The sequence below is a fragment of the Conger conger genome, chromosome 3 (assembly GCF_963514075.1).
Source record: "Conger conger chromosome 3, fConCon1.1, whole genome shotgun sequence".
NCBI classification, from domain to species: Eukaryota; Metazoa; Chordata; class Actinopteri; order Anguilliformes; family Congridae; genus Conger; species Conger conger.
The window spans coordinates 69,160,853-69,181,925 of record NC_083762.1 but is presented as its reverse complement, the minus strand read 5'-3'; the positions used below and the strand labels follow the sequence as shown (position 1 = coordinate 69,181,925).

General features: G+C 48.2%; 1 protein-coding gene across 1 annotated transcript in view; it reads right to left on the bottom strand.

The window, feature by feature from the left end:
• The window catches only part of atg2a (autophagy related 2A), a 29,409-nt gene extending 8,785 nt beyond the window's left edge, over positions 1-20,624 (bottom strand). Inside the window, exons 1-29 of the mRNA XM_061234810.1 lie at positions 20,106-20,624; positions 19,598-19,760; positions 18,991-19,146; positions 18,535-18,637; positions 17,330-17,465; positions 16,112-16,264; positions 14,918-15,017; positions 14,329-14,499; positions 13,959-14,077; positions 13,176-13,251; positions 12,547-12,814; positions 12,044-12,185; positions 11,524-11,622; positions 10,945-11,106; positions 10,536-10,794; positions 9,932-10,010; positions 8,666-8,834; positions 8,046-8,188; positions 6,637-6,773; positions 6,191-6,342; positions 5,754-5,904; positions 5,426-5,610; positions 5,217-5,297; positions 4,843-4,949; positions 4,628-4,720; positions 3,454-3,524; positions 2,539-2,615; positions 387-557; positions 92-218 (exon numbers count right to left, since the gene is read on the bottom strand). Of these exons, the coding sequence (XP_061090794.1) occupies positions 92-218; positions 387-557; positions 2,539-2,615; positions 3,454-3,524; positions 4,628-4,720; positions 4,843-4,949; positions 5,217-5,297; positions 5,426-5,610; positions 5,754-5,904; positions 6,191-6,342; positions 6,637-6,773; positions 8,046-8,188; positions 8,666-8,834; positions 9,932-10,010; positions 10,536-10,794; positions 10,945-11,106; positions 11,524-11,622; positions 12,044-12,185; positions 12,547-12,814; positions 13,176-13,251; positions 13,959-14,077; positions 14,329-14,499; positions 14,918-15,017; positions 16,112-16,264; positions 17,330-17,465; positions 18,535-18,637; positions 18,991-19,146; positions 19,598-19,760; positions 20,106-20,276 (4,021 nt within the window). The 5' untranslated portion in view covers positions 20,277-20,624. The remainder of the gene's footprint in view (positions 1-91; positions 219-386; positions 558-2,538; positions 2,616-3,453; positions 3,525-4,627; positions 4,721-4,842; positions 4,950-5,216; positions 5,298-5,425; positions 5,611-5,753; positions 5,905-6,190; positions 6,343-6,636; positions 6,774-8,045; positions 8,189-8,665; positions 8,835-9,931; positions 10,011-10,535; positions 10,795-10,944; positions 11,107-11,523; positions 11,623-12,043; positions 12,186-12,546; positions 12,815-13,175; positions 13,252-13,958; positions 14,078-14,328; positions 14,500-14,917; positions 15,018-16,111; positions 16,265-17,329; positions 17,466-18,534; positions 18,638-18,990; positions 19,147-19,597; positions 19,761-20,105) is intronic.
• Between the last annotated feature and the right edge of the window lie 449 nt (positions 20,625-21,073).

Genomic DNA, 21,073 nt, shown 5'->3' with positions numbered 1-21,073 from the left:
ACACACACTGCTAAACATGTCTGTCTTAACCACTGTTTTCAGTCTTATGAGACTTAAGATTTTTTTCTCTCTCGCTGCAGCCTCTCCTCACCTGACTCCGTGTCTTCATCCCGTTGGATCCGCTCTGTGTCAATCAGGGCATCTGTGAGATCGTATTGGTTGATCTCAGCCGTCTCGGCAGGAAGGCTAGGCGGGACGGAGGCGGGACTTTCGGACAGCTGGGTGGGGAAGGGGGCCAATCAGAACCGAACCAGCTATTCCTCCGCTCACTCAAATTAACGTGACAGTTACTGACAGTCTGCTCTTCCTTATGGCAAAGCGCAGCAGCACTGAATTAGCATGAATACTAAGTACGTAAGTGACAGCGGTTTAAAACGTTTTCTCACCGGAAGCTTCTGCCCGGCGATCTCGGTGGGAGAGCTCTGCCTGGGGGGCGGGTGCAGGTCGCCGCGGGCGACCAGGTACTGCAGCAGGTTGAGCAGAGCAGCGCAAGAGTCCGCACAGGTGTGCAGGTGCACCACGTTGTTGGAGCAGCGCAGCTCAAACAGGGGCTGGGTCTGCACAGTGGGGACAGAGAGATACAGAGATAGATTCAACGAGAATTAGATATGGAGAGATTTAGATATTACATTACATTACATTATTGGCATTTGGCACATGCTCTTATTTTTACATTTTTTACATTATTGGCATTTGGCAGACGCTCTTATCCAGAGCGACGTACAACAAAGTGCATACCCATAACCAGGGATAAGTTCGCTGAAAGACCCTAGAGGTAAGTACAATTTCAACTGCTACCTGTACAACAAAGATAAGGACAAGGGCCATTTTTTTTTTTTTTTTTTTTTTTTTTTTTTTTTTTTTTTTTTGAACAAACAAACAAACAGAGCAAAAGTCACCAAAGTTAACTATCCAAACACTGCTTACCTAGCCAACTAAAATACTGATACACAAGTCACAGAGACAACAATTAAGGTTCACAGGGAGGTAGGGAGGGATGGGGAGAGGTGCTGTTTGAAGAGGTGTGTCTTCAGCTTGCGCTTGAAGGTGGGGAGGGATTCTATAGTTCTGACCTCAACGGGGAGTTCGTTCCACCACCGTGGAGCCAGAACAGACAGTAGTCGTGAGCGTGAGGTGGAGGTTCTGAGAGGGGGAGGTGCCAAGCGGCCTGTGGAGGCTGAACGAAGAGGTCTGGCAGGGGTGTAGGGTCTGATGATTTTTTGCAGATAAGCTGGGGAAGACCCTTTAACTACTTGGAAGGCTAGCACCAATGTTTTGAATTTGATGCGAGCCATGACAGGCAGCCAGTGGAGGGAAGTAAGCAGGGGGGTGACGTGTGAGTATTTGGGAAGGTTGAAGACCAGACGAGCTGCTGCATTCTGGATGAGTTGGAGGGGTCTGATGGCAGACGCTGGGAGGCCAGCCAAGAGGGAATTGCAGTAGTCCAGAGCGACGTACAGTTGATTAGACTAAGCAGGAGACAATCCTCCCCTGGAGCGATGCAGGGTTGAGGGCCTTGCTCAAGAGCCCAACGGCTGTGCGGAGCTTATTGTGGCTCCACCGGGGATCGAACCACCGACCTTGTGTGTCAGAGGTCATGCATCTTAACCATTACGCTACAGGCCGCCACTGGCATATATGGAGAGAGTTAGATGGAGAGTTAGTTATGGAGAGTGTTGTACATGGAAAGTGTTAGATAGATGGAGAGTTATATAATGATACAGTTGTGTTCAAAATGAGGCAAAACCAAGAAATGCAGAGGAATTGTGGAATGTTGTCAAATCATCCTGGGCTGAAATACCTGTTCATAGGTGCCAGAAGTCGGTCGATTCCATGCAACACAGATGTGAAGCAGTTCTCAGAAACCGTGGTTATACAACTAGATATTAGTTTAGTGATTCACAGGAATGCTAAATCCTGAAGATTTTTCAGTTTATACAGTAAATATTTGAGTTTTTAAAGAAAAATGCAGACACTGCTATTTTTTTGAACAGCCCAATATTCATTTTTCTTCATTTTCTGTAAAGTAATTAAAATATTGACACATTTTTCTTCATGTTTTGATTTAGGATATAATATGCAGTGTTTCCAATGCATCGAAATAAAAACTATTATAAGGATTTTGAGCTTTACTCACGTTTTTAAAAACACTGCTATTATTTTGAACACAACTGTAGTTAGATATGCAGAGAAATAGATTCAGAGAGAGCTATATAAGGAGAGTTAGATATGGCGAGAGTTAGATACCGACAGAGTTAGATATGGAAAGAGTTATACAAGGACAGAGTTATACAAGGAGAGTTAGATATGGAGAGTTACATATATGGAAATAGTCATACAAGGACAGAGTTATACAAGGAGACTTATATAAGGAGAGTTAGATATGGAGAGAGTGTGATCTGAACAGAGCTAGATCTGGTCTGTGTTATATATATGGAGAGAGTTAGGTAAAGAGAGTTAGCCCTAGAGAAGTCAAAGAGGAGTGACAGAAAGCAGCTCATGGTGGCCAAGTATCCAGAGACAGTGAGTGAGACTCACCAGTTTTCCTGAGTCACTGCCTTTCCAGGTGGTGATGGCCAGTTCCAACAGATCAATGTCCACCACACACACATAATCTATAATGCGGAGAGAATACAGAGTCAGAATTCAGCCACACACACACAATCTATAATGCGGAGAGAATACAGTGTCAGAATTCAGCCACACACATATAATCTATAATGCGGAGAGAATACAGAGTCAGAATTCAGCCACACACACACAATCTATAATGCGGAGAGAATACAGTGTCAGAATTCAGCCACACACACACAATCTATAATGCGGAGAGAATACAGTGTCAGAATTCAGCCACACACACACAATCTATAATGCGGAGAGAAAACAGTGTCAGAATTCAGCCACACACACATAATCTTCCCACTGAAAAAACCATAAACATATTTCCGGTTCCATCTAAATATTTATAATATTTTTCCATTTGGTTTCTGTGTCATAATTGTTTTCATGTATGTTAGGCTTTGCCCTTTACTGATAAACACAACAGAGCAATGCACTATGGGACTGCTGGCTGTCTGGCTACCTTTTCAAAAGGCCATTGGCTTTTCATAGCATACAGTGAAGTGACTCATGGTTGTTGATTGATGTATTGACATTCAACTTAATGCTGTGGAGAAACTTTTGAACCAAGGTACCCACCGTGCATTGATTCATTGTGTTTGGCCTCAGATTTATAAACGATTTGTAAACGGAAAAAGTAAGCGATTTGGAAACTGGAACCAACCGAGAGATATTCCTAATTTGCCATTCTCTTTTGCCATTTTCAGTTCTCGTTTTTACCAGAGCTTCCCAGTAAGGATGGTGTTCACCGGAGTGCTGTGAAACAGACACACTCTCACATTCACACCGAGTTGTTCAGCGGCCCCGGGGGCCCTAAAAGAAGAAGGTTCCTACCTCGTCTCAGGTCCACCACGTCGCTCTCGCACTTGTCCGACAGATACAGCGCAGAGTCGTCCAGGATGAACCTGAAACGGGAGCGCAGACGGGTTCAATCCCCTCCGCACAGCTCTGTTTCTATTCAGCACCACAACAAGCTTCCTTCAGAATGGGCTCAAAAATTATTGGCACCCCTGACAGAAAATGAACAAACAATACTCAAAACAATTCTAAACAATATATTTATAGACAAACTCGAAATACCAACATGTGATAAATACTGTGCTATATTAATGTTTCAGTGGAACCAACAAAAATCATTTACTGATTTCATTAAAAATCAATTTCCTCCAAATCAACGTTTCACAATTATTGGCACCCTTAAAGATTATTGTAAATAACACCTACCAAAATTAAACCAGGTATTAAATTCCACTTATTTAAGTTTATCTATGTGTTAAGGAACTGTATTGAGTGATTACATCACTTCCTGTTTCACTAGGGTATAAAAATGAGGTAACACACATGCAATATCCCTTTGTCATCCAACACCATGAAGAAAACAAAAGAATTGGCAGTTCAAAAGAGGCAGATGGTCGTAGACCTTCATAAACGTGGTAATGGCTACAAGAAAATTCACAAACGATTGAATATACCACTGAGCACTGTCAGAGCAATTATAAAAAAGTTCAAAAGATATGGAACTGTCGAAAATCTCATGGGTAGAGGACGCAACTGCATCTTGCCCCCCAGGATACTGAGGAGAATGGTGAGAGAAGCAGCAAAATCCCCAAGGATCACAGTGAAACAATTGCAGGCCTTGGTGGCATCTTGGTGGCATCTTGGTGGCATCTTTCCAGGTTTCAAAAAGCACCATCAGACGCCACCTCCATAACCACAGCCTCATTGGAAGGGTTGCCAGAAGAAAGCCTTTTCTGACCACAAGACACAGAAGAAAGCGCTTGGAGTTTGCCAAACGTCATTTACATTATGACTGGAACAAGGTTCTCTGGTCAGATGAGACTACCAAACAGTTAAGGATTACAGGGAGGTGGGGAGGGGTGGGGAGAGGTGCGGCTTGAAGAGGTGTGTCTTTAGTCTGTGCTTGAAGGTGGTCAGAGACCCTCAAACACACAGAAACGTGAAATGCAAAAAGACAGCTCTGAGTGAGGAGGCAGCCATTTTTCTGTACCTGAGGTGGAAGGTGGCGGTGTCCACGATGATGTTGCTGGAGAGAGAGAAGGACTCTGCCGTGAACAGCACTCGCAAAGGCAGATAAAGGGGCCTGAGAGGAAGAGGGAGAGGAGGAGACAGGGAGCAGATGTTATTCTAGTCATTTAGAAGGTTTCTTCCCTTAACACCAGTGAAATTGCATTAACTAGGCTGCGTGTCACTGGGTGGCGGTACCTGTAGTCGACCGCACAGGTGGACAGATGGGTGTGCAGGACCGTGATAACCACAGGAGGTGTGTAGCCCAGGATAGGGTCATCGATCACATCCAGGAAATCCACCAGCTGTCAACCATATAGAACATGTTTAACATTACTACCATCACCGACTGGCTGGCAAACATTCAACAAACAGCCTCACCCCCTCCCACCATATTCCTGTAGTGCATGTTGGCATGCCAGCCCTATGTACTCAGAACTATGCCTAGAAACTATAGTGAGAGATCTGAGAGGATGATTATGGTGTTTTAACTACATACAACATATATTGGCGACACATGGTGGCCCAAAACCCTGTTCAGTGAAATCCACAGACAGGGGACGGCACAGTACCTGTTCATGCCAGCTGTGATTGGTCAATGCCATGTGATGTCGCAAGGTAGCACCCTGGAGACGAAGAGCGACCAGGAACTCCTAAAACCAGAGAGGGGGAGCCGTTTTAAGGACCGTCACAGACATATGCACAGACACAAGTACAGCACACATACGTCCCATCCACTCCCACACCATTTTTCCTTTATCAATTCTACATTTAGCCAAACCTTCACATTCTTCTGGAGGTCCAGGGTTATCTTGATGGCAGTTGAAAGCATTTGGGCTCCATCCTCGCGACCACCAACACTGCTCACCCCCACCTCCGTGGGATAAATGGTAGGGTCCAGGTGTTCGGGAGGAGCAAATCTGGGCACCTCCAATCGTGTGGGAATGGCCGAATCAGGAACCACCGCTGTACACAAGACGGAGTGAAAAAAGAAGACGGAATCAAACAATTATAATCATAAGAAATGCAATTTGACTCTTTCCTACAAGGAAATTTACCATGTTGGAGAAATACAGTGAAATCGGCTGAATTCATTCTTTTTGTCTCACCTCTGTGATAAAGCTCCACTTTCTTGCTCTCCAGACACAAGAAGTTGAGGTTGGGGTTACCCTGATACTGTGTCACACTGAATATCTTCCCTCCTTCCACATCCAGCACTATTTCTCCATGACAGTGTTCCACCCTCTGTCCCGTCTCCCCCTGCAAAAGGCACCGTGTCAGGGGTGAGGCAGAGAGAGGACAGGAGGACAGATGGAGCAGTTAACAGAGATGCAGACATGCCAGTCAAAGGGGTTTCATGCTTCAATCGCGCTCTCGCTCTCACTCTCTCACACTCACACGCGCACACACTCACGCTCATGCACACACTCACGCTCGCGCACACACTCACACCCGCACACACTCACGCTCACACCCGCACACACTCAGGCTCATGCACACACTCACGCTCACACCCACGCACACACTGCTGGTTTCCACCCCTCACCTTGCTGTCGGCCATGGCCTGAAGACGGCCCTTGCCCAGGTGGACGGTCAAAGACAGGAGACTGTGGGTGAGGCCTGGGCGTGGCTCTCCTCCACGCTGCTTTCCTGATTCGTTGGCTGTGTGATAGGGCTCCTCCTCCTCCGAGTCAGAGTCTGAGGACAGAAATTAAAACAAGAACAGGTCTAGAAATCACTTTTTTTCTTATTTTTTTCTAAAAAGTGTGAGTGACGCATAACTCCCATGAATGACACATAGCCCCCACCTTGGGAGTTACGGTTACACAACTTCCCTTTGACCCCAATATCAACATCCTTATCATAATAAAAGCAAGAAGCTACGCTAATGAGAAGCACAGTGATCATTTGAGCAATGCGCATCCATCACACCCTCTAACCCCTATCACACAGGCACAAGCCTCACAGGGCAGCACAGTCGCAGCGACGCACCCAATCTGAAGGCCGACTTGCAGAGCCGGAAGTCGTCGTCCTGGACCCAGGGCGGACGACGAGAGGGGCTGTGGGGCCCCTGGGGGCGGGCAGGGGCCACAGGCTGGGGCTCCCACATCAACAGGTCATTATTGATTCTGGAAGGAGGGCCACATAAACACTGAGGTGCAAACGCACAACCCAAGTGAATCACAGACTCAATCCCCAGCCATCTCATAAACTCTTATGAACCAAAACACTTACTCCTCACTGTAGCAAGTGCGTTCATTTTTAGGTTATATATTTGCTAATACGCTTTTTGTTATTTTTACATTTTACAAAGGACATTTGTAACCACGCTCTTCTAAGCTATCATGTAGTTCCTAACACTTAGCGCGGGCTGCACACATGTATAATATGTCATTCTAACAGTTCCTGTGGGCTGTTGCTCTGAATTTCACCATAAGCAATAGGCATGGCTACATTAAGCAGGGTTACAGAACATGTTTCTGAGTAGCATATTCGTAGGTTGTGACTACAAAATAACTATTCAGTATGGAACTATGCCAGTGCCACCCATCTCTTAACAAATAGATAGCATTTCAATCAATTACACCGTACAATACATTTAACATGTCCCATGGCGACACACACAGCAAAACAGCAGACAACATAAAACACGGTAAAGTGCTCACTGATCAATACGCACTAAAAAGCACTTAAAACATTCGGTTAAGGCACCATGCTATGGGGCCTTAACTGAAGAGCCTGACAGCTTAGGATGGAATTTGACCTGAGCCAGTGCTGACTGGGGCCGCTAGCTCCACAGGGCGATGAACAATTTGCGATTCTGTCACCCAGGGTATGGGGGGGGGGGTTTATTTGGTTAGGGGGTCGATATTTCATCACTCTCTAGTGACCTCCCATTAGTCAATCAGGGCACCTATAGACTGCATTTCAAAGCTGCATATGAGAGGTCTTCCTCCTACTCCACTCTATGAGAGTCTACGGTAAAACACGCAGTCATGACACCAGGTGTTTCACAGCAGAACCGTGCATGTCTACATTACATTACATGGCATTTGGCAGACGCTCTTATCCAGAGCGACATACAGTTGATTAGACTAAGCAGGAGACAATCCTCCCCTGGAGCGATGCAGGATTAAGGGCCTTGCTCAAGGGCCCAACAGCTGTGCAGATTTTATTGTGGCTAGACCGGGATTAGAACCACCGACCTTGCATCTCCCAGTCATTTACCTTAACCACTACGCTACAGGCTGTCTACATTCTAATGAGTTGGCTGTGGGGTCCACACATGAATGTGGTTATGCTCACAGATAATTGAAGAGGGAATTGGAAATATGCAGCACTGTGTTTAATTAATTAAAATAAGTAAAACGTAAAAAGCACTAAATGAACACTCGCAGTACCTGTTGTACACACTCTGGTAGGCCTCCTTGCTGGGCAGCAGTATGACAGCCAGGGGCAGAGTGATGTCCACCACACACTGGCACTGAGACACACACTGAGCCTGGAACTCCCTCATCTCCAGAGGATCTGCTGGAATCACCATCTGAGAGGAGGGGAGGAGCGAGAGGGAGGAGAGAGAGGGTGAGAGAGAGGGAGAGAGAGGAAAATATGAGGAGGAATGCAACCATAAATGACTTGTTTATTACCAAGGCAGTAACAATCCATGGGCGTGCTCTAGGGCCAGGATCTAACGCCGTGGTTTTTGAAAAGAGGTTCTGCTTAATCATTGGTCTCCTCTGCTTCATGGCTTTATGACACGTCTGTGTTCATTGTTCTCATGCCACTGTTCCATTCATTAGCCATTTGAAGATTTTATTATTTTTTTCAAAATTCTAAGCCAATGTCCAAGAACTCTAATGATTTCAATTTGCAGTATGTAAACCATGACCATCTTTTAATCTGGCCCATATCTCTGCTTTCCTAGATGAGCTCATCTCCTGCTCTTTCGTTCACCTGGCCTTATGGTGTGCGGTGTTCTGTATGGATCTGGTAGGTGAATGAATGCAGAAACGCAGGCTACCTCCTCGGTCTCGAACATGGTGCGGTTGGAGGAAAAGGGAGAACTCTCCCGTTCCCTCAGCTCACAGGGGCTCTCCAACGACATGGAACCCAGGTCCCTGTCCAATCCCAGCCTGGGCCCCGCCCGGCGGTCCCCGCCCCCACCGCCGTCGCTCACCCGCACTGAGATCCTGCAGGGAGACACGGAGCACCAGCCCTTTACACCCTAAAACTGCCCAAACACCTCTGAAGATTTACATAGCACCATACCAACATGGGCACACTTAACCCTTTCTAGAGCACGCTTTTTGGAATGTTTGTAAGTTAATGTTCTAGGATTCCATTGCTTTCAATCACCATCAGTGATTGTTACATCAGCGTCAGAATGTTAAGTTAAGAACATTCTAATCTCATATTTGTGCCCTTACACCTTAAAGAGATGAATGGTAGTTTTATGTCAATGTAGCCCACGTTATCTATCCACTATATATAGAGCTGTGATTCTTTAACATGAGGAGCTAACTGCCATACACAATTCCCTTCTGAATGTCACAGGCAGAGTAATGCCTCATAAGAAGAACGAGGCACCCTACCTAATATAATTCCATAACTGTGGTAGTAGCGTCCATATCACCTCAAATATGCATGTGGTGACATATCTCTGAGGCAGTGTTGCACAATGGGAACTGAGGCTTGAGCAATGTACTGAATCTGAACTGCTTCAGTAAATATCAAGCTATATAAAGGAGTGGGTACACACACCCTCAGAAGACAAGATTATAGTCAGTTGTGGACTTCTAAAGTATTTCTTTCTTGTCTTTCATGATGAACAGACCCATTAGACGCAGGGATATGGCACTGACAGTGTCCATATGTTGTGTCCTTCTCGTCACCAGATCTGAACTCGATCAAGCATTTATGTGATATTCTGGAACAACACCTGAGACGGAAATATCCCCTTCCATCAATAAGGCATGAGCTGAATGACTTTCTGCTGGAAGAGTAGTGTTGTGTATCTTCTAAAGAACTCCAGATACCGGTGGACTGGTGACAGCACATAGCAACTGAAATGGCCAAACTACCTAATGAATATTACTGTACATCATTCAGCTGTTGGGATGACCTAAATTAAACTTTGAAATGTAATTCTCATATAAAATGCACTTCAAAATAGTGTACTCACAGAAACACACACAGATACAGACACAGACACACACACAGACACACACAGACACACATAGACACACATAGACACACGCACACACATAGCCACACACACAGCACACACCTGGGCATGCTGTCGGAGTCTGGGTTCTTCAGGACTCGTATACAGGGGAAAGATGCCCCCTCCCAGCCCTCATAAACTCCTGAAAGAGAGACAGAGAGAGTCAGTGAGGAAGAGGGAGACGGCACCTGATGTCAATATCTCAGGCCACCTAATGACAGTAAAACTGAGGGGGAAAAAGCCTGGACTCTGACAGTCTGAGAGGTGCTAAGGCTAAGAAGCAGCACTAATGTGTAAAAATGCAATGAAAAATAATCTCAGACAGGTGCCAAACAAGTGAACACTACGGCACTGCAGCACTACACTGGAGAAGTGGAGGGTAGAAAACAGGAAGTATGGAGCAGGGCACAGAGAACAGGAAGTATGGAGCAGGGCACAGAGAACAGGAAGTATGGAGCAGGGCACAGAGAACAGAAAGTATGGAGCAGGGCACAGAGAACAGACAATATGGAGCTGGGCACAGAGAACAGGAAGTATGGAGCAGGGTTGCAGAGAACAGGAAGTATGGAGCAGGGTACAGAGAACAGGACGTAGGGAGCAGAGAACAGGACGTAGGGAGCAGAGAACAGGAGGTAGGGAGCAGGGCGCAGGGCAGTGGTGCTCGGACCGTGGAGGTCACTGAAGCAGGCTTCAAACAGCTGGGTCATGTGGGTGTCCCCGGCCCCCTCGGGCTGGAGGTCAGGGCCCTGCTGGGAGTGCAGCTCCAGGTGGGAGAGCTCCAGGCTGAGCGTCTCGCTCCGGACGGCCCGCTGGTCAGGGGGGCGGCGCTGGGGCGGCGGGCGGAGGTCCGGGATGGGGAAGCGGAGCTTCAGGACCGCGTGTGGGGAGAGCACCGTGAGGGAGGAGCGGAGCTCACAGTGCTGCGCCTGGAGCAGAGAGAGATGAGAGTGAAATAGGAGCACTGTTTATGTGGTGTAATGGTTAAAAAGCTGGTGTTTCAGCTGCTCTACTGGTTGTAGGTAAAGTGTAACTATGAGGCATAGAGACATGCGGGTGGATGTGTGAGGTATAGAGACCTGTGATTGGACGTGGCCCTCGCTGGGGGGCGGGCCGTGGCTCAGGGCTTGTGTCAGCAGGTCCAGGCGGTTCAGAACGTCCAGGTCCACCTCTGTGCTCAACTCCCCCAGCTCCACACGCACTGTGCTGTCCCTGTGCATCACGCGCTGCTTAACACTGCTCTGTAAACACACAGGGGCACTGTCACAAACCACCCTCACACACACGCGCACACACACGCACACGCCCAGCTCAGGTAGGCTTAGGGTGCTCTCTCTCTCTCTCTCACACACCCCAGGGCCCAGGCTATGCACGCACACACACACACACACACACACACACACACACACACACACACACAGCTCAGGTAGGTTCAGGGTTCTCCCTCTCACACACACAGCTCAGGTAGGCTCAGGGTTCTCTCACACACACACACACACACACACACACACACACACACACACACACACACACACACACACACACACACACACACACACACACACACACACACAGCTCAGGTAGGCTCAGGGTTCTCTCACACACACACACACACACACACAGCTCAGGTAGGCTCAGAGTTACCACACACAGCCCACCTTTCGATGCTGTCTCTCAGTCAGGCTGTAATGCAGCTGGGCGCAGGGCTTGACTGCAGCTCCCATTGTGAATGAGCCAGCGTTCTGAAACTGCAGCAACTGCAGACAAAGATAGACAGAAAGATGAAACAAAGGCGGGAGAGAGGGCAGAAGGGAGAACGAGAGAAAGTAAATTATTTAATGTGGTATGATAAAACAAAACATACAGGCTCACTGATACAACACTGAATACCAGCCTGCTCCTCTCCTGAATACAGCATTATGCTGTGATATTCAGGACTACTACCCATCGTCAGATCAGTCCACTCTTTTACAGTTTTAGATTACTGTGTTGTAATGTGATTCATGTGTTTTGCACATATTGTTCTGTGATACTACACTACATCACAGCACTGTTTTAGATGTGGTGTGTTGTGCTGATCAGCGCAGTGTTTCTGATGTAGTGTGTTGTGCTGATCAGCGCAGTGTTTCTGATGTAGTGTGTTGTGCTGATCAGCGCAGTGTTTCGAATGACGCCTACCTCAGTGTACTGGGGTGTCCCTGACCCCCACAAACACTCGAGCAGCTCCAGTTGGCTGAAGGAGAGGTCAGAGGTCACCTCCCGCGCCCGGCGCCCCCCGCTCTTTATCTGATAGGACAGCTGGACCGCAGCTCCCGTCATTCTGCCAGAGAAACAGAGCGAGAGGAAGAGCTGCTGATACAGGAGAGTAACACACGGGACCAGACTGGAGTTTAACTACGGTGACTATAGAGCAGTGGACCTCACTCCTGGTCCTGGAGAGCCGCAGGGCGTGCTGGCTTTTTCTGTCGCTCAGCACTTATTCGATCAATTAAAAGCAGTTAATTACACAACTCACCTCGCCTTCTTGGGTCTGAATTGATTGCTGATATTAAGGCTAATTTAAGTGTTTAAGGTGGATTGCACACCCTGCGGCTCTCCAGGACCAGGAGTGAGGACCGCTGCTGTAGAGGAGCGTAGCAGCAGTAAAGACTGCCCCTCAGTGCGGCTGCAGTGTTGAGCACCTGAGATGGGAGTGGGGGCAGGCCTTGGCGAAGCTCCCTCTGAGCTGGGTGAAGTCTCTGCCACTGAACATGGCGTCCTTGAAGTAGGCCAGCTCGTGGAAGAAGACACGCGACACCTCGGCCAGGGGGGCTTGCCCCGGGGGACCCTGCGACCCAGGGGCATCGCCGCCGGGATCCTGCTCCAGCAGCGTGAGGGTGACCCCGCCCAGGGAGAGGCGAAGGAACACGTCCGGCTTCAGGGGGTCCGACTGGCCGCGCGAAGAGCGACCTTCAAAAGACCATTTTAAAACACTTTCATTTTGAGTGCTCTGCATCTTTAAGAGACTCCACAGTACCAGCTTAAAGATTATCTCCTGGGAAAACAGAACTGATCGAAATCATTTCGCATCACACATTTGTATTTAAGGCGAGCGTTACAAATTTTGTTTAATGTGTGTGTATGTATGTGTGTATGTTAGTGTGTGTGCACATGTATGCATGCGTGAGTGCATGACCATTTCAGTGCGTGAGAGCATGTGTGTGTATGTGTGTCTGTGTGCGCGCGTGTGTGTTTCTGTGTGTATGTGTGTGTGAGCATGTGTGTTGTGTGTGTGTGTGTGTGTGTGGGTCGGTGTGTGTACAGCAGATACCCGGGGTCCTGGTGCTCTGGGGAAGACTGGAAAGTGATCCTGGAACAGGGTAGCGTCTGGGACAGTTCATCATCAACTGTACAGAGTGAGAGAGACGGGACACACACAGCCCATCAGTAACAGCTCAACATGAGCCCACACAGTACTGAGAGCAGCACACAAAACTAGTCCTGAACGACTGCAAACAGATTCATATTCTCACACACAGACAGACCATGCACACCCACATAAACACAGACAAGATGGCAGACAAGTGCAAAGTCATCATGATCAGCACTGCGCACACATACACACCCCTATGTACTGTACACGTACACTGAAGCAAGCATGCTTACACACCACGCACCCACATACACACACAAACCTGAACACACAATGAAGAACACACACGCGCACATGCACACACGCGCACACACACACACGCGCACACGCACACGCGCACACGCACACACATGCACACGCACACACGCACACACATGCACACGCACATACATGCACACACACACACACAGACACACACACACACGTGTGCGTGCGCGCGCACACACACACACACACACAGACAGACAGACAGACAGACAGACACAGACACACACAGACAGAGACACACGCACACACCCTCACCCCAGGGCCCAGGCTATGCAGACACACACACACCCTCACCCCAGGGCCCAGGCTATGCAGACACACACACAGGCACAGGCACAGACACACACACACACCCTCACCCCAGGGCCCAGGCTATGCAGACACACACACACACACACACACACACGCCCTCACCCCAGGGCCCAGGCTGTGCAGGCTGTGCAGAGAGGAGTCCATGCTGTCTGAGAGCTCACTGCCCGAGCGCCCTGACATCATACTGCTGCTCATCCCTGCGCCCATGGAGTAGAACATCTCTGAGAGAGAGAGGGGCACAGAGTGGATCAGAGTCTGCTGAGGGACACAGTAATCACTGATGTACTTCAACAACAAAACTAAGTCAATAAGCCTGACGGATTGAATTCAAGAGAAGTCCACACACTAACAAAGTTCCCACGGTTGCTTTGCTTTTCTCAGGGAGTGACACACTACTGCACTTAGCTCACCTCTCCTGGCCTCCATCCCTCACTCCTCTTTACCTCAACCTCTCTCCTCTATCAGTGCTCACCTCCGTTCTCCAGGCCGCTGAGGAAGAGCTCCCCCTCCGTCTCCTCCTCCTCCTCCTCCTCCTCCCTGTCCGCCAGGTCTGAGCCTAGTTGTTTGCTCAGGTCCTCCTCGATCAGCCGCAGGTCGTCCGAACCCAGGGGCCGACTGTGGCCCCTCTCCCCCCTGGCCGGCTCTGCGCCACAGACAAGGAGCACAGGCGGGGAGAGAGAGTGAGAGTGAGAGAGAGGAGGGAGGGAAGGAGGGGGAGAGAGAAAAAGAGAGACAGAGGGAAGGAGAAGGGAGAGAGAGGAAAAGGGGGAGTGGGAGGCAGAGGAGTTAGGGAGAGACAGACAGGCAGAAGAGGAGGAATGATCCAATAGAGCAGAGGAAAGAGAGAGGGAGGATGTCATTTTGGGGCAGGGCAGGGAGGAATTGGGGTATCAGGAGCGGGGGAGAGACATGGCATATGATTAGTCTGAGTTCACACGCACAGATTTCACCCACTACACAGCGAGGTTCAAGCTTGTGGAAATGCGAGAGCAGGGGGTGGTCAGTAGCGGGGAACAGAGCCCAGGGGGCGCTGTGGAGCAGAGCGGTGGGAAGCGCAGTACCCGTGTCGATGCTGAGTGCTGATAGCAGGTCCATAAGGCGAGTGATCTGGTCTGGAGAGAGCAGCAGGTGAAGGCAGCCAACCTTCCCATCCAGCTCCAACTGAGAGAGAGAGGGGAGGGAGGGAGAGAGAGAGAGAGAGAGAGAGAGAGAGAGAGAGAGAGAGAGAGGGAGAGGGAGAGGGAGAGGGAGAGGGAGAGGGAGAGGGAGAGGGAGAGGGAGAGAAAGAGAAAGAGAAAGAGAAAGAGAAAGAGAGAGAGAGAGAGAGAGAGAGAGAGAGAGAGGGAGGGAGAGGGAGAGGGAGAGGGAGAGGGAGAGGGAGAGAAAGAGAAAGAGAAAGAGAAAGAGAAAGAGAGAGAGAGAGGGAGAGGGAGAGGGAGAGGGAGAGGGAGAGGGAGAGAGAGAGAGAGAGAGAGAGGGAGAGAAAGAGAAAGAGAAAGAGAAAGAGAAAGAGAAAGAGAGGGAGAGGGAGAGGGAGAGGGAGAGGGAGAGGGAGAGAGAGAGAGAGGAAGAGCGAGGGAGAGGGAGAGAGAGAGAGAGAGAGAGAGAGAGAGAGAGAGAAAGAGAGGGAGAGGGAGAGAGAGAGAGGGAGGGAGGGAGAAAGAGCGAGGGAGAGAGGAAGAGAGAGAAGGGGAAAGAGGGAGAGAGAGAGAGAAAGGAGTCTGGTGTCACAATTAATTCCCTTTCCATAAAAACTTGGTACGAGATATCTACATGATCTGTCTCAGCACACGATGACAAGGTGGTGGAGCTCCCCTGTGTCATTGTGGGTGGGGAGGCTAGTGATAGAATGCAAGTGGGCAGGGTTATATAGTGAAAATAACCAGTTGTGTCCTTACTTCAGATGCACTGTTTAGAACATTGTGAATAGTTGTTTGTAACACCCTGAGGTACTATGGTATTCTGAACAAAGGGAAGTAGGAGTTTTTGTCCTTATCTCCATAAGGTCCAATGGTCGAATTCACACCTTTCAACGTGTTTTAGTGTCTCGGAGAGAAAAACTGCCGATTAAACAGTTAGCGGTTAACATCTGCATGAAGCGGCCTCCTCCCCATGTTTTGTTCAGAACACCGTGAGTCTACGTTAATCCAGAAAAGGAGAAGAAGATGAACAGGACTCCAGTGGAGGAGCAGGCAAGAGCAGGCAAGAGCAGGCCTGCTGCCCGTGGCTGCTGGCCCTTTCTGAGCGTAGTGTACCTTGGGTCCGGGCAGGGCGTCGTTCTGCTTGATCTTCACAGTGGTCTCCATGAAGCCAGAGCAGCTCCCAATCAGGGGGGGGTGCTGGGGAGGCACGGGGGCCGCAGAGGGGTCCGCGGGGGGGGTCCCTTCGCTGTCGCTGCCGGGGCCATCCTGGAGAAAACAGCTCACTGGTCAGAGAGGAGAGCACTGCGAGGGAGGTCACACTTCTTTAAGAAAGGAAGGTGTATCCTGTTCCCTGCAGAGGGACTCGTCTCTGTACAGTGCTCACAAGAGTGAGAGAGAGGTCCACTTCCGATCTGGACTGACTGATCATGGCTAACGGTGAGCATCTAAAGCACATGATAGTGAGTTGCAACTTTTAGGGAGAATGTGGCCAATCACAGATCATTGATTTTATGCTTGTTTCTGTAAAGCACTTGGCAAAGTGCTTTATAAAGATCTAAATGTGAAACATTTAATTTTGCCCTTACATTAAGAGAAAAATCAATGAAGAAACATCAATAAAAACAATTAGTTCATAGATATGGACCAAAGTGTGAAAACAGCTGCTCGTCATTCGCTGCTTTAAATCGCAAAGCAAGATGGCTTCCAGGTGACTGGTTAAAACTTTGTGACCGTGTTCCTGAGAGCAGCAGGCTGCCAGGGAAGAGATAACCCATGGTCTACATCTCTGTGTTTACAGACACTTTAAGTGAGGGAGGCAAGCTCTTTAAATAGGCTCCACAATGGAGCGACTGATTTAGCTGATTTAAATATGGCTGCGGATATCTACTACTCTGGTATTCCAAGAGTAAAAACAGACAGTTGGAAGGGCAGCAGGTCTGCAGGAGGTCTCTGTGGGCACAACCTCGCGAAGGGTTTTTATTTTATTTTACATCCTTTATTTAACCACGCAAGATCCATTGAGAACATGTTCTCTTTTGCAAGGGTGCCCTGGGAGGAATGGCAATCAGAACAGTTGTGTTGGGTGAGAGAGAGACAGAACAGGGATAAAGCCCCTGGAGCAGTTTTCGGGTTAAGGGCCGGCAGGGTTCATTTTTTAATTTAGGGACCCAACTTCATCTCTCCAGATACAGGTCAGCAGCCCTATATGCCGAACGGGGGCTCAAATCGAACCAGCAACCCCATAGCTGTCAGTAGAACACCCCACCACGATGCCACCCTGCCACTAAGTCGTGCGGGCGTGGTTCCCATGGCTGCGTGTGGGGACGTTACCTGAGGACCTGTGCTCTCGTACAGCAGCTGGACGGCGGTGAGCTGGAGGATCTTGTGCAGAAAGGCGGGGGGCTGGTGAATGTCCACAGGCACCGTCTGGCTTGGGTCTCGGACCGCCTCGTCACAGTAATCCAGCCTGGAAGACAGACACCAGAGCCGGGGTCCCCAGAGTCATTTCCGTTCGGCTGATTTTCCCCAATCAGGTCTGGAATATGTACACCCTCCATGTGTCTATGGTGTGCATGCCTCATGTACCACACCCAGAACAGCCTAATTCTTGAATCAGGAATTGACATTAACCATTTGGCTAGCGGTTTTCCAAAGACACCAGCCACAGGGCCTTTTCACCACTTTTTTCAGATCAGAACTTAAGAATCAGAACCTGTGCTCTCCACTGGTGTGGAAGCATCACCAAATAAACACTTTGAAGCCTTTTATATGCGGTGGCATAGCCGTATGAGTTGGCCTTCTCCCGCTGAGGAAGCTAGAGGACAAAGTAGACAGGCAAATGGGATGAGCACAGTGTGCACCCAGCGCTCCTGGGACTATTTCTTTTTTTTTTTTAAGAAAATGCCACAAAAATCTCACCCACTAAAGTGGCTAGTAGGAGTGAAGCAGTTACACACCACTGCCGAATTTGACCCACATTTAGCAGGTGTTAATATCAAGCCATGTCCTGTTGAGTCCATGGTAGTCTACTCCCAACTTCCTGTCCACAACCTGCTGATTGTAAGGAGATCACAAAACCCAGCAGACCCACAACAAGAGCTGCCCTCCTTGACTAAAGTTTGAGACCTCAAGCCTGGACTATAGGACCCAGCCCACCATCATAGCAAGTGAAATGTATTTCAGTTGCCCAGAATAAGTGAATAAACAGATAATAAGACCCAGGAACACTGCTACTAATGTACCAACATTACACAAAACAAATATTATATGAAGTGTTCATAAATTTCAAACAAAATATATTATACAAGAACTTTTACAATCAAGTAAAAAAAAAAGCCCAGTTTGCCTCTGAAACCATACCTGAACAAAATCATGAAGCCACTGTCAAAACTCAATCCAGAACTTCCCTACACCTCTCTTTTAACCCATCATTGGAAAGTGGCAGAATGTGATGGCATTGACAGTAGGTGCATCAGGGTGTGGATCTTGGCCGGGCGAGGTCAAGCAGGTCTCCATTAGATCAAACAGCATCTTACCGTTTAATGTGCACCTCCAAGGCAATGCCAGTATCAGCATCCAGGGGCTGGTGTTCAATTCGGACAATGATGTCCCGGAAGGTAACTTTGATTCGACGGAGCACTGCACAAGTCAAAGAACAGGGGACCTTAATAAAAATGCTGAGTATACCTGTAGACTATTCCACACAATGAGATTTAGAGGAGAGCCATTTATCCAAAGTGCAAATAAGGCTCATTCAAGATGAATAAACACTGACATAAAAAATGCTTAATTTTTAAGAGAGGCATGAACAAATCTAAGCTAGACTTGCCATTCATCACTGGTCTACTGTGGATATCCATAGACACTCATACACTAGAGCACTGGAAGCCATTTTAATAACATGTAAGAACAGGGATACATGGCATACTACCCCCCACTTTATATAAATGTGTCAATTCTCCTTATGCCATTTTTTGTGACAAGCTACTCACCAGTCTCTATGGTTTGTGCAAACATTTCCAAGCCCTCCAGAGGAGCGGGCGGCTCCTCGGACGCCTCAGGGGGGTCCTTCAGGCATTCCTGGGCCAGCTGCATGCTGGAGGTCATGCATGAGGCCAGGCCCTGGGAGTCCCAGCTCCCACCTGCACCTGCACACACGCATGTTCCCCTTTAACCCACCACAGTCATTAACTGCCGCTGAAATTAAGCCGCACTTGGATTGAAGATTCAAGTGAAATTAAGGAAGTTACTTTCTCCTTGGGATGTAGTCAGAATTCATGTTCACAAGAATGCCATACTTTGTTTGATGTTGGTCTATAATTCACCTGCAGTGGAATTCTATGAAGGTGCCTCTAATGCAGGTAAAGCATAAGACAACTGGCACTAGAACTCCCTGGTTTAGAATGTGTAACTGGACCTATGGACCTTTGTGTCTTGTCCCTCAACTGTGATTATTGAAAGCCTAAGACCACTGGCAACAGCACACTGTCCTGAGTGTCCTCGGTACTAAGGACATGATTGGTGCACCCCTCTCGGCCCACCAACACATTTCTCTGGTACACCCCCACTACTGGCTATGGCTGGGACTGTATTACTTACTGGTCCTGTACTTGGGCCTGCATGTCAGCTGTAGGCCAGTGATGACGAGGGTACAGTGGTCGTTGACGAGTGCAGCCCAAGGGATGGTCACTTCGATGCTGTGCACAAAGCCATCCACTATCTCTAGAGGAGCCCCAACTGACTCCAGCAGCTCATTCACTGACTGCAAGAAGCAATACAAAACAGGACAGGAGGTAGACGTTGGTTATAAGGGTGATTAAATGGGCATTTGGGAGTATCACAAAAAGCTGAAAATGCTATCTAATCAAATGCTAGTCTTCTGATAAAAATACCAAATGATGCCACTTCTGTAGCATGGCAATGTCTTAGTCAACATATGCACATTCCATTGGTTTACCATGATCTCCATTAACGTAGCTAACGTTAGCAGGGGGTTGTTATTCAACCCAAAGAGTTGCGAAACACGTACTCTACTGTACCGTTACATACTGTCCGAAAACAAATAATGTAGCCTACGGTTATGAGCCAGATTTTCAGATTTCCTTACCCAGACATCGAGTTTAATGTCTCGGATGACCCCGCTGCCGTTGTACAAGTCTAAACTCAGTTGTTCCAAACTCAGTCGTTCCTGGAGGAAGTGGCCGAGGTAGTGTTGCAGAAGGTACCGACAGGCCCGCTTCTTGATTGAGCCAGACCAAGGAAAGAGCCAGCGGGACATGGGGCCAGAGAGATGGGGGTAAGGGAGTGAAGAGGTGGCGGAGGAAGACGAAAAATGAAGCGATTCTCCGGTAACCGCATAACAAACAACCGTGTGTAAGTGAGGAACGACCAAAGGGAAGGGGATAGAGGGGGCTACGGAAGGGGGTAAAAACCGTCAACTCTCCCAGCTTGACATAAATTCGAAAAGGTTTCGTGTCAGGGATAGACCAAGTCCAATTCCGCTCAACAGAACGATATCTTCTATTCTTTGACCGCTTCGGTTGTTTTTTTAAATATATTTTTTGTCGAAACCAAGCGACAGGTCTTCAACCGTTCTGCTCTCGTTCTCGAGTTGTTTATTGTTTTCATACGCGAACTCAGGGAACAGGACGGCGGCGCTGCGTCATGACGCAATCATTGTCGCACAAGGAAGGGAGGGTAAAAGGAAGCCATTTTAGGAAGGTCAAAATAGTTTCGCTTTGCAGAAGGAATAACAGATTGATCCTTTGTTGTCTTATTGAAGTGATGATAAAAACTTTTTTTTTTTTTTTTTTTATCACAGCGGACCTTACACCACCACAGCATCTCCTCATTACATATTTATACAGGAGAAATCCTACTGAAGCAAGGTCAGGTTAGGTTAGTCACGCTGTGACTAATAGCTGCAGGTTCAAAGTCCAGCTAGGAAGTTCTTAACTTTCCGAAGCAAAATGGCAAACTGCCAGCTATTTTGCCCTTTCATTTTAATATGAACGAACACAACATAAGCTAAAACACACACGTTGAAGTTATTTATATAGTAAGTACAAACAGTTT